This window comes from Varroa jacobsoni, unplaced genomic scaffold (genome assembly GCF_002532875.2).
Source record: "Varroa jacobsoni isolate VJ856 unplaced genomic scaffold, vjacob_1.0 scaffold_480, whole genome shotgun sequence".
NCBI lineage: Eukaryota > Metazoa > Arthropoda > Arachnida > Mesostigmata > Varroidae > Varroa > Varroa jacobsoni.
The window spans coordinates 51854-65043 of record NW_019213382.1 but is presented as its reverse complement, the minus strand read 5'-3'; the positions used below and the strand labels follow the sequence as shown (position 1 = coordinate 65043).

Genomic DNA, 13190 nt, shown 5'->3' with positions numbered 1-13190 from the left:
ATAAACGCAATGGCACAGTTACAGAAACTTGTATATTGATCACGACAGGACGCCTTTTCATCATGTATTATATAATAAGCAGAAACGATAGAAGGAATGATAGTAACATAGCAGTGAGTATTTTTTTTTTCAATTCAATTTTGAGGAAATATCGCGACACGGCAGTAGAGATAATAATGCTTGATCATGTGTTAACGCTTCGACAATGCTGTCTTTAACGTATTCTTATATTTTAAGCACTTCAGTATGCCATTCTCTGAAACCGTCTGAAGCTAGCGACATGGTTGTACAATGGAAAATATTTCAGATGGCGTTTGTTTTTCTATTGTAGAAGATAAGCTACAAATGGTTAGGAAGGATGTTATATTTTGATTCGTTGATCTTACTGCTTCTTCAATACACAAATATTGCCACGAGAAAATCGAATGGCTGGACCACAGAAATTCGTTGTGTAAAGGAAACTGAAGGACGTCGAAACGTCGTTTACCTTTAATCTTTTAATGGTAAAGGACGCGCCGAGTAGATCGGCACGATGTTTTTCTGTTGACTGACTATTTGCTCGAACACACGACATTAAGTTGTTAGTTAAATATCTTCCTTGAAGCGTATATATGTCAATGTAAGAAACGCGACAAACGATCGTCTGGTCCAAATAGTGCAAACGTATTGGGCATGATGCGATTCGGCCCCGGCCGACCGGGTCACTATGGTTGTTACAGCGTGAAAACGATAGCAAGCAAAGGCGCTATATTTGCTTCTTCGGTTCGCCGATTTCATAGTTCTAGTTAGATTATGTTTTTTTTTTTAAACTGCCACATTGTGATGCAACACAATTTAGTTATTGTTCTTTTTTTCGGATTCGGGATTTGGTCAGGATTCGGTGGTAAGCAGATTCCTTCCTTTGCTTCATTATGCGCTACCTGTTGCGCTAATGTTGCCATTGGATACCCATCCAAAAGACACAGAAACATGAAGATACCGGTAGTTCGGTGGCATTTAGTGGCTGTACCAGGCAAAACAAGTCGCCGCAAGATTGCTTCCTTGTAGTTAGTTGCTAGTGGTCTTCATATTCTCTTGAGAATTTTTTTTTGGAGTTATTGCATTAAAAATGAATTATCTCTATCGCAGCAAGTCCCGCACCGCATAACGTAGTTTTTTTTTTCTTTTTGTTTTTACTCATCGTATCGCACCGTAGCGTAGATTGTTCGGTCGAATTCACACGCTCACCAGCGTGCATACACACACAGCTTGTCATTGGCTGATATGGTACTACAATGTTGCTCATGACGCTGCATATAATACGGTGCGCATATACAAGGAAAACGCACGATCACCCATCGCCCGCTCCATTCCTCTGTTCGCCCTAAGCTACAAGGAGCCAGCCAATAAGAAACTGAGATCATTCAAAAAATGCAAGAGTTGGCTCGACCCTCGAAGAGACCGATATTATATATTCCTGTCACTGTTCACTCGTCTTCAAAGGCTTCTAGGAACGATACAGCCGACGGCGGTGAGGACAGGCAATGCTGGTCAGCCCAAGTCAGATTTCGCCCGCTATGCTAAAAAGACATGTTAACCAAGAAACGCAGTTAACAATAGTTTGACGGCAGGCTGTTACCAGCGTCAGCCGTAAAATAGTGGGCGTATTTTAGCGGACGCCGACATCTGGTGAACAGAATTTATCGGACTGTCTGTTATAGTACAGCCGGCTATAAACTTACAGAGGGTTATGGAGTTTTGGCTTTTTGATTTTCACGTGGATAAATATATGGAATAGGCGAGATGAGATGAATACAGAAACAAGCCAAACGGTCAAATCAGTAGACAAGCTCACGAAAGCTAACCGCAAGTCGACAAAGGGTTTGGATGAAACTTTTGGTAACATAGTGCGTATTATACTTGATATAGATAGTATAATCTTCACAAAATCACAAAATTATATCTGTAGATAATTGCCAATCGGACAAATCTATCGTATTACAAATAATAGTGCATACTAATCACATATATAAGCCAAACCATACCCATGCACCAGGATAGGCTTATAACGGACTACTTGTGTATAACATGCTAATTTTTAATTACTTCCTCTGGTCGTTTCGTGTAATACTAAGCTTCTACAATTAATGAGTATACCGTTGCCAATTGGCAGATATCATTTACCGCCGTTCCTTGTAGTCAACTGATCCACGAGCGAACCTTACCTTAAAGACAGTAAGCTTAAGGTGGGGCAGCATTGACCACGAGATCCCGTTTCCATCAATGATCAGATGTATGCCTCTGTTTTGCACAATTGGTTCCCTGAGAACCTGTTCAATCATCCAGTACGATGGGGTGAGGTGATCGGCCAGATCCCATTCGGAGCTTCCGGGAATCCAATCGCCCATCCTCCAGATGTAGACCGTGCACCCGTCAATCGGGTTTCGATGACGCTGCATGGTGACGTTGTTCATTTCGTAGAAGCGAACGCGGTCGAGCGGCGCTACCCCCACGGGGAACATAATGTTTGGATAAGAGGAACGAACCTTATAGTAGCGCTGGTAGCATTTGAACGCCCGATCAACGTCGTACTTTCTCGATCGGAGAAAGCAGAGAAGAAAGAAATCGTCCTGTCGAAACCTGCCGTCACTGAGTTTAGTCTGAATTTTAGCGCGTAGGTTCTTAAGACTACGCTCACGAAGGCCTGGAGTTTCCCCAAGGTCATTGTCAATTTGTCCTTCTTCACCCTGCCAAGCGGGAGCCACTTCCCTGACCGTCATAGCGCTGCTCCACGCTATTTTTACAAGCGCTAATATTACTCGTATTGTATTCAATGATATTGTAGCAAGAAAGGCGTAGCTGCTTGATTTTTTGCGAAATTAATTTTCCGTAGATTTCTGGTGGTAGCAATCGGGAGTAAAGCTAGCGCGTACCAGATAACAGGTTGCTATTTCTATATGGGAGTAGTCGTTGGCACCTTTGGCGCTATTGCTTTTTTCTTAGGGGCCACGCGCTTTTGGCGTCGTTTCCCGCTTATCGCTGTTCCACCGGGGGTTACTTTCACTGGTTATTTTTCGTTTTCTGTCCACTAAACTGAGCCATATACAGCCGTCTCACAATCGGAATATACAAATGCTAGGGAACCATATAGTAGCAGACCTCACACACACACACCTCATCCTCAAGCAGTAAACTAGGCAAAGCTGTACGCGGGCCAGAACGATCGATGCACAAGTTCACTACGACAAATACTAGCGAGTGAAGCGGATACCTTCTATGTCATTTTCTATGTTGTATTTTTTTAAGAACCACACGCTGTCGTCACGTCATGCCAACCCTAAAGCGTATTGATACCAATCGAATCGACCACCCATCTGCAAGTCTCAGTTGTTCTCACCGCAAGTAACCCATGAACCCAGCTCAACATCGCAGAGCTAGCAGCTTGCCGCCAGGGTTCCGACAACGGCTCGCAGCTGGCAAGGGAATATGAACAGCTGCTTTGCTACCGGTAAGAGGCTCCATTGGCTCGCTGGTTGCGACTGGGGTCTACTGCATTGGGCTCCAGCCAAAAGTGTCCAGCTACTACTTCTCAAGGGCGCAAATCGAGCAGCAGCAGCGGCACTGCCAAAACGCAGCGTGTCATTTGCATAAAATCACAACAACAACAACAACAACAACAACAACAACAACAACAACAACAACAACAACAACAACAACAACAACAACAACAACAAGCATAATGGCAGCTAAAAGCAAACGATAACCATGCTAACAGCGAACCCAGTAGAATGGCCATTGCAAGAAAGGTGGGTTTTAACAACTGTGAGCTACAAAAACAACAACTCAACATGTTGATTAGCGGGACGACAGTAATCGTTGCTATTCGAATGACATTAATAACAATAATAATAATAATAAGGAGAAGCAGCGGACCAGAAGTATAATGACCCAGTACTGGTTATGGCTTGCATCACCGTTTACTAATATGAATACCAATAATGATTATCATCAAGCTGCCGGTCCGCTTGGGTCTTGTACTGTTACATCTAACATATTGTACACGTGCAGCTACCTATAAGCGCTCCAAGCAGAACGGAATCAATTTTCAGAATCAAGCAAAAAATCATAGGTCTAGAACAGGGTAAAGTATCATATCATGAAATCCTGTATTCGAACCCCTCCAACAATGTTTTCAATCATCTAAGTTATATTAATGTCAGTTTATTACGAAGTTTCAATGACATGTACATAAACTGATATAAAGTATATAGCATTAGGAGAAAGGAAGTTGCGAGACAAGAACATATTAAATTTAAAATATGGTCATAACTTTTGGAAACCAAACGCCAGTGTTCCGTTCTGACTTCTTTACTTTATCGAACAATTCTTCTGAATGTAACCGCCATGGCCTTTAGGGTCACGCGACTTTTGCAGATACAATGTACAATTTCTAGGTGTGTTAAAGCCGACGTCAATGTCTTAGGGAAATTCGACAAGGGTTCTGTTACCGCCAGCAGCGAAACTGACATCGTTCCTTAAACATCCCGCTACAAAGCTTTTCGTTTTTTTTTTGCACCGCTTCTGATGCGGCACTCTTCGGGACGATGTTTCAGTGACAGCGAATTGCCACTACTGCTTTTGACATGTTCTAAAATAGAGCCCTTCAAATCGATTCTGTCACCCTCACAGGCTTATAGTTAGGCAGATTATGAGCCTGACGTTACTCGGTCAAGTAGCTTAGTCAGATTCGACGTGATCGCTGTTAACGAAGTCCGCTCACGTTCCAAATACAATTTCCTTTTCCTGCCATTTCTAGATAGTCTCACGAGCTATATATATATAAATATGCTTTTCTCAGGCCAACAAGTCACTGGGACATATCTATCTTCAGGTCAGTAGAATATATTGTGAACTCGTCACATTTTTATCAAGACCGCCAATGCATGCTTTGTGAGGAGTCGAGCGAAATTAAACGACATAAAAGGTAAAGACAAAAAGTTACCTACCAAAATATTCTGTGACATAAATTTTATGCCTTTCTATTGTTATACAGAATGCGATTGTATATGTACAGCCCTGCTACGGACCATCTCAAAATTAAAAGTAATAGTTTTTTACGTTCTTCGAAGTTTATGGTTATTCACGATAAAGGTACAAATACTTAATGTGCGTGAAACGTAATAACCATTTAAAAACGAAAGCCTGATGTACGATGTATAAATGTAACCTAAGCCCTCGATAGATCCCATTGATTCTAATTCAATGGTTGAAGAAAAGTTCCTTCATGTAAACTGGTTGAGCCATGGCCGTAGAAATGTGAAAGGAGGCTCCATTCGTGTCGGCATGCCTTCGAAGTGTTTCGGTTAGCTCGATCATTTATACACTTAGCCATTGAGGCATATGCCTTAAAGATCTTCGTTCGGCTCCGTAAAGCAGGACGATCATTCATGTAATAACAGGCAGTAGACTACAGATTGACTTTACTAACTACTATGCAGGGTTATGAGTCCCCTTGATGGCGCAATGATAACGTGTTTGTGCGTTAAACTTAGGGACAGTTGAGGTAGTATAAATTGGAAAGGTGGGAGAAAGCACACATTGTGTAGTGCAGTGAGCATGCCGCCTAAAGCAATGCTTGATGGTAATATTGGCCGTACAATTTGAAACATTTATCCATCGTGATGTCGATAGAGACAAGAAAATGTCAAGCGGCCCCCTGTTTGTTCCGTAGTAACCGAACCGGCTATATACCATATACAAAGAATTGCCCAATCCTCTAGCGACGCTGAATAATAATCATATAACAGTAATAATAATAAAATAATATGGCGTACTGTCCAACGCGTCGTTTGTTTGGTCAGCATTCAGAAAACGGTCATAGCAAGATGTTTCCCAGCGTCTGTCACGATATCCTACCTAGAGCCGCGCGCGAAGTCCATTACGTTGGGGATTATAGCTCTTAACGGGAATACTATTGTTATCATCACTAGTAGTAATAATAATAAAACATCCGTATTATATTTGTCCCTATAACGTGTTGTTTTTTTAGTCGGAATAAGCAGAGAATAGCTTTACTATCTATGATTCTCGCGAAAAGTCTACTGTTCGAACTGAGGCTACGATTAAACAAAGCAAAAAAATGTCAGCAGCAGTCGATAGTACTTTACCAGTCCAATAGAAGGTCACAGGTTTCTGCTCGCTTCATTTTTCCTAGCATACGTTGCTCTCATCGCGGTTACCTACCATCATCGTCATTAAATCGGGTCGATGTCGCGGTCGGCCATCAGTCTGCATCCTCCCCAGCAGCGTTCGACGGCGCTGCAGTAAGGGCCGCCGCCCAACATATCCCTAAAATATCGTACTATTGTACCATAGAATCAAATGACCAACTGTATGCATACACTGAATCCAATGTCAGTTACTTGTTCAGCGTTCAATTTCTAGTCTATGTAGTGTCCTCTATCTAACAGGCGACACTATAAAATACGATCTTGTCGCACGATTCGTTCTTTTCGAAAAAGCACAAAGTACGCATCAGAGAAATGCCTTAATTTGATCAAGATGTCCATACTTGGTAATATGGCTGTTATAGCTATAATTATTCCTTCAGGACGAGTTACTGCGTTGTCGTTTACGACATCTCTGCTATCAGACTGAGGCATATTGATAATCATATCCTTTTTTTTCCTTCCTATTTCACCACTGTTTGAAGCCTTCTTAAAGCCGCTCTGTTCCTCGTACTCATCAAGCAACAACCTAGCCGTTTATTGTTGCCGGCTCGCCGATCAAAAATTTACCCGATCTAACTGTTGTCATCAGTTGATCTTGCTTCAGTCCACCCACTAAAACAAAATATATAAAAAATTAGCAAATCGATGACTTATTAAACCTTGGTCGCGTTTATTTGGAAAAGTTGTATCTATATCTGTGTACCATATTTTACAGTAATATGACTTCTCTATGGAATAGATGAGAATAATCGGCTGTTTAGACCTTCCTAAATAATAAACCGCCCTATGATACTTCTCTTCTTCGTTCACTTTACCTATAGCTGTTATTAAGTGTTTTATTGTAACAATGCTAAAATTCGGCTGATTTTTTCTTCTGTGCCTATGACGATCGTGCTGTTTTCCCATTGTTTTTGTTGTCATTCATCTCCTTCGCCGCAGTGTTGTCCAGGTTAGCTCTCGTCGCTGACGTCGCTGTTGTTGGTACAGTCACCCCTGGCCTTATGCGACCTTGTAGAAGGAGGCTTTTTCGCTGCGCGCTAAAGGCGCTGTGATTCCCGCCGCCGCGTTTCGATAATTTCTGTGTTATCCGCGTTCATGTAAAATACAGCAGAGTCGACAGATACAAACAACTAGCTTCGGCCGGTGTTGTCGGTCTCGTACCATTATAATTGAAGACAGATACAACAAAACTACGCGCCACATGTAGACCCACATATAAATAAAGTTTTATTTATGAATAAATTGGCTGTCTGGCTAGGCGATTGGCTGGCCCAGATTCAATCGAATACAAAGTCGAAGGTCGTTTGCCCCCTACGTCATCCCCGGGGGGCAGATAGCCAGCCAAGACCTGAACTAACGTGGACGAACGTTGCCAGTCAATACAGTGCCGGCATTACGCTGGATCAGTAGCATTATTATTTCGAGAAGACCAATGCGCGATCCAGGTACTTGTAAAGGAGGATACAGCGTTACGGTAGCGATGCCAAAAACTGCATTGCTCTGGTAATGTATTAGTTTGCGGTTATTTTGGCTCGCTCGGAAACGTGACAGAAAATTGAGGCCAGCAAATATAGCGTACGGGACTAGCGTCAGTAGTAGGAACAGCAGTAAGATGCCTGGATAAAAGAAGCCTTGTCACAACGGTGTCTGCAGTAAAAGCGTCAGCACGACAGAGCCCATCACGGAAGTGGCCAATGCAATCGCCATGTCAAAAAGGGAGTCCTTTAGAAGCCGCCCGTTTTCCTCTACGATTACACATAGCAACCAATAATAAACAGGGTTATTATTGTACCGGTGGCAGTTAGCTGTCGAAAACGTTGAAGTAAAATTTTGACGTATAGCATTGCGAAACGTCTTACGCTGAAACGACGATTTCTGCCGACCGTTTGTCAAGTTTCTGTATGTTTGATGTAAAAATAAAGAAAAACCGTTCACATATCGCCCGCCGGTCACTGTTAATAGAAACATCTACAATTCACTGCTGTAACCGAATTGTGAAGTAGGTGCCAACTGTCACAAAACAGAAAATACGTTCTTTTTCAATTTAGATTTTTTTTTAAGGTTCGGTTAACATTGGCGCATTTTGTTAACAATTCTGTCCGCCAAAGGAGATCATATTAATGCTCTCGATATCGATTGTGCCGTATTAGTAATTTTCGGCACCAATTCACTAACGTTATATAAAATTTTTACAACGATATCCGGTTTAGTGGCTTAATGCCCATGTGACGAGCAACCCTGTATGCTCCAGGGCTCATAGTGTCATTGTACAATGGCTGCCGAAGATGTGAAATTATATGATTGTTAGGGCAAATGGCACTCGATAGATTTCTACAGCGTCTCTGTGTCGTTACTCCTAGTCTTTCATCTATCACGGGACTCAGATACTCGATGTTGGCAGCTAGCATTTGGCGAGCTAGCATGGGACACTGTACAGACGCAAACAGAGCAACGGAAAAGCAAGAGAGAGGGACGCAAGTTGGTCAGTATGAAAGGACATACTGCCCTTAAGGACAAGAGATAAAGAGCTTGACTAAAGCTAAAAGGAGACGGACCCCATGCAGCAATTTATTGCAATGGCAATATCGGTAGGGTTCGCGTGGACAATATCGAAAATAGGTCAGATGTGGCTCGGCCAACTATGTACCTGCCGTATATGCGACTGCGAGTTTTTAGGCCGTCGTATAAGCTTGGCCGTCGCTACGGGATCCTCAAAAACGGATGTCGAGTGTTGAATAGTTTATAGTGAAGACTGAGATTGCATTGTAAATAAAAGAAAGGTAAACGTTTTTTTGTAGACATTTCATAGCAATGTACACGTCTTAGCTTAATGATATTGCCGATAGTTACAATTTGACGCATCGGTAAATACTCAACGGGTTTAGGACAAATAAGACAGATGTGTAAGCGTGTATGCAAATCAGACGTATATCATATGCATCTTCACTGAAAACCATTGAAGGAAAGCGCCATTTTAGAGGCATCAGCTTTTCTCAAATGTGCCTCAAAGGTAAAGTCGAGGTGTCATTGCACGAACCTCACTTTGAAACATGCCAACACAGTGAACACTCCTATTTGAGTTGTATCTGTATGTAAATCTTACGTCAGTCATGTCACCTTACATGTAACACATAGCAAGACTTGACTCTACGTAAACATGTAGGCAAATCCATTTTCTATAGGGCTCTTATCTCGTTCGTGAAGCATATCATTTTTTCTTAGTTTTCTGATGATGGAAAAGGTCTTACCAATCAAAACTCGCTCCCCTGTCACTGCCGCAAAGTGCCGGCCGTAACCGTACGAGAATGCTTTCTGGTGTCACTCCACTTCCTATATATTATAACTGGTTTTTGCTACGAATTATAGGACAGAATTAGTGGAATCCAGCTCTAATGCACGAAGCGCCTCTTTCTAATCTTTCTAAGCTAACTTCTTCGCATGATGATAAGTGTTGGGCACAGATCCCTCAGTAGTTTATCTTTCAACTTCTAACAATACCTTGCGAATGTCGTGCTGTCTGGAGTGCAAGATTACTGCATAATATAAATTTCGGGCAGCGGGATACAATCGGACTTGGCACCTTGCAACTAGCGTTTCGTGCATAAATCCCATTCAACTAGATTAAATATCATTACATTATGTATATTGTAATTGAGTTTATATATGTGTGTGTTGTTGCTTTAAATAATCAGGAATAAAAGCACAGTCCCTTACACAATAAATGGAATATCGTTGGGAAATTTCTATAAGTAATGGGTAATCCTTCCAATTTCGTAACCAGCTTATCGCCAATTTGTTTTGACAGACAGGAGGGAACTGCTACGAAAAAGGCGTCAAGCTGATCCCCACCGCAACCCCACCAGCATTCGTTCCCTGAGTTAGCCTGAGGCAAAGAAAGCAGTTGCTTTCCAGTCAAGAATCAAAACGAACCAAATCTGAGTACCGGATTCAAGCGTAACTTACAATATAATGCAACATGACGAATTCCCTTAGTGAATTAATTCGGTTTCTGTAGCTACCGCACGGTTATGTCCGGACGCTGGATGCATATAGTCGCGCTCGTCGGGACTAATAAAAGTTCTGCCCTTTTCATATATTACGTAAGAACAACGAATGAACATATATGTGACCAATGTTTTTTCTCTAACGCCGATGAGTGTTTTATAGTGCTAACAAGACGCTTAACGTTTATCTATATAACAGCTGTTAGACAGAACGGGTTCGGGTTGGGTCGAGCTGACGAAGCGGCCGTGCGCCTGCTCATAATTTGCTTCTGCCCTTTAAGCTGATTCTTGCGTTGACCGACATAGAGGCAATAATCTTCTGTGCTTCAATAGTATCAATACAGAATTTATATATATATTCTGTGTGTGCAATCGGAGCAACGTTTCGATTACTTCACTTACAATTCTCGTGATAATAAAAACAATGTTTATGTTTGTATCAATTAATTGTTATTGAATACGTGAATCTGTTTGATGCCGGCTACTTGGGGGCCAAAAATTTGTAATAATATACACAGAGATTCGTCACCATATTTCAGCCACTCTAGCTAGAACTATAAATATGTAAGCAATAAAAGTATTATTTTTTGTGAATATTACTAGCTTTTTTTTTTTTTTTTTTTTATAATTGTCATAGCAAACATGTGAAACCGGCGAATTTTATTGTTCTTATTATTATCACTAACCCGGTGAAGTGGTTTGACTTTGAATTTGATATACCTTGTTTAGAATTAGGTGAAGAGTAATTAGACATTTGGAAAACAAAGATGTTTCTTAGCAGAGTGTTGTACTCTCTTAAAATAGATTGGAGACAATTGCCACTAGCAACTCCGCGAGGTTCTTAACATGCAATAGCGTATGAGAGCTATAATTGTAGGCTTGATTGTTAGAAAAACGATCGGCTTGTAGCAGGAAGGACTTCACGTAAATAGTCTCTATATGAAGCGTATTAAATGAAATCAAAGATTCAAATGAAGAGGCTTTTTATCTTGTTTGTGGATGTTTCTGTGAATGAAACTTTACTTGGAACATAGTTTCAACGCGCAGAGATATAGGGGGTAAATCGGTAGATCCACAAGCGTGGGATTTAAACCCGGGCCCCTTGCACCTTTAGAGAGAATCATACCCCTGAACCAACCAGCCACGGTTGCGTGACGGACAGCAAAAGTTCCTTGTTATGTCGTTGTTTTATGAATACCTTTATACTTCCAAAGGCTTATTTTCAATATCTTTTTCTCGATATAGAGATACAGATATGCACAAATATTGCAGCTGACCTATTTAACAAAAGTCGAGCCGTCGTTTGCTCGTAGCAGCCGTGGCCGAGCGGTTAAGGCGACAGACTAGAAATCTGTTGGGGTTTCCCCGCACAGGTTCGAATCCTGTCGGCTGCGTAGAACTTTTTAATTTTTATAATAAAAAGTCTCCGAGATTATCCTCATACACTTGAATTTGTTTCTCTCAGAACTATTAACGAACGACAAGTGAAAGAATCCGTAAAGCTTACGTATTTCACGCAGCCGTGCCAGGTGACCTCAAGATACCTCCATCTACAAACGCGTACATAAATCAAGGAGAGCGTAATTCATTATTTTTTATTATTATTGTTCAGGCTTGTATTATTTTATCTGGTAACTTACGGGGACCATTTTCTTAGTTTGCGCTTACCGCACCGACTGTCTCCAGTGTGACTGACAATCAATACGAAAATGAGCTACGAACGAAGGTCAACATCAGCTAACTGGGTTATAACTACACATTTGCTGCTGACGAGTCCCTATACATGATTGCTATGGTTAATGCTGCTGTTATTCATTTGTCTTGACTCGCGGAAGAAAACAACCTACCCCAAACGTAAGTTTTGCGTCATTTATTTTGTGTGTAATAGGACCTGAAAAAACACCGTTTAGAGTCACTGTAATTGCAAAGAAAACCCATGTCAATGGCAGTCTGCATTACGCTCAACCCAGTGTCAATGTGCTATACGAGCCAACGATAGCGTAATGTTCTTTTTACTTGTCTGTATGGCGATGGAGTGCTACTCGTGGTAAGCCTGCCGTCGACTCTTTTGCTGCCATACGGAACTGAGAAGCGCCGACTTTCATTACTTAGCAACCCTTAAGGAACCAGTATTTAGATGGCTTCAATGGTTAGGGTTGGCATATCATTGAAGACAATATGGCACGATTAGTTTAATTGGGCGGCGTGATACAGCATGATATATGTGAAGGTATGGCCGATCACGCGGGACTAAAGGACATAAAAGGTTTTAACGGAACGAATAGAATTTTAAAGGCTTTGTCTGGAAGGTTCCAAAATATAAAGATCTGGTATCGAAAATGCACCAATTAACGTAAAGGAATAGACCAGAAGAAGATAATTAACTATATTGTGTATTTCGTTTTCGTATTATGTATTACTAATGCAGGTGTTACCAGTTCATATCTTGGCCCAAATGATCAGCTGGCTTGTTTTTGATGTTGGCAGTGCAGAAATAATAACGTTTGCTTTCGTTTGATCACACACAAATAAAGGTTAAAACGTAAAAGTGGAATTTACATCTAGGACCCTTCACACTCTAACTGACGATCATACCCACAGGCCAACAACCAGGCCAGTTCGCAGCTGAGACTAGCTCTATTTGTACAAAGATATTTCCTACCTGAATTGATCACTGTGTATGTGGACAACTATATACGCAAGATTATACTCAGTTAAGAAAGGAATATACAATTGAAACACTATGTGTACTTCCAATTAAAGACTGCACAAGCGTGTCCTGGCAGATGGATGTAAGACGTAACGGAGAGATTCATCTAGAAGCTTTAAGAAATCTGTAGTCAAATTTTAAGATAAAGTTTCCACACGAACACAGGTTAGCAGCACAAAATAGTTCTTTTGTCCTAATTTAGGTCCATGGGATCCATTGGTGGATACTTATCTACTTGCTGTTTGAATGAATTTAATCGATCTAGAT

At 41.3% G+C, this 13190-nt stretch overlaps 2 protein-coding genes and 1 non-coding gene across 12 annotated transcripts in view; 2 read left to right on the top strand and 1 right to left on the bottom strand.

The window, feature by feature from the left end:
• Nucleotides 1–13190, top strand: part of LOC111260807 (metabotropic glutamate receptor 5) — a gene marked incomplete at its 5' end in the record, with an annotated part of 161967 nt that overhangs the window by 97571 nt on the left and 51206 nt on the right.
• The window catches only part of LOC111260808 (clavesin-2), a 33170-nt gene that overhangs the window by 3762 nt on the left and 16218 nt on the right, over nt 1–13190 (bottom strand). For 7 of the 10 annotated variants that reach the window (XM_022833828.2, XM_022833829.2, XM_022833833.2 and 4 more), the window contains one exon: nt 6223–6327. The exons of 2 other annotated variants lie outside the window; for them this stretch is intronic. In XM_022833828.2, coding sequence (XP_022689563.1) covers nt 6223–6327 — 105 coding nt within the window. Of the gene's footprint in view, nt 1–2204; nt 6051–6222; nt 6328–13190 lie in introns of those variants that run through there. One more of the 10 variants, XM_022833835.2, reaches the window with a different exon arrangement.
• On the top strand, nt 11526–11607 carry TRNAS-AGA (transfer RNA serine (anticodon AGA)). Its single transcript has one exon. It is a non-coding gene; the product is annotated as a tRNA-Ser (tRNA).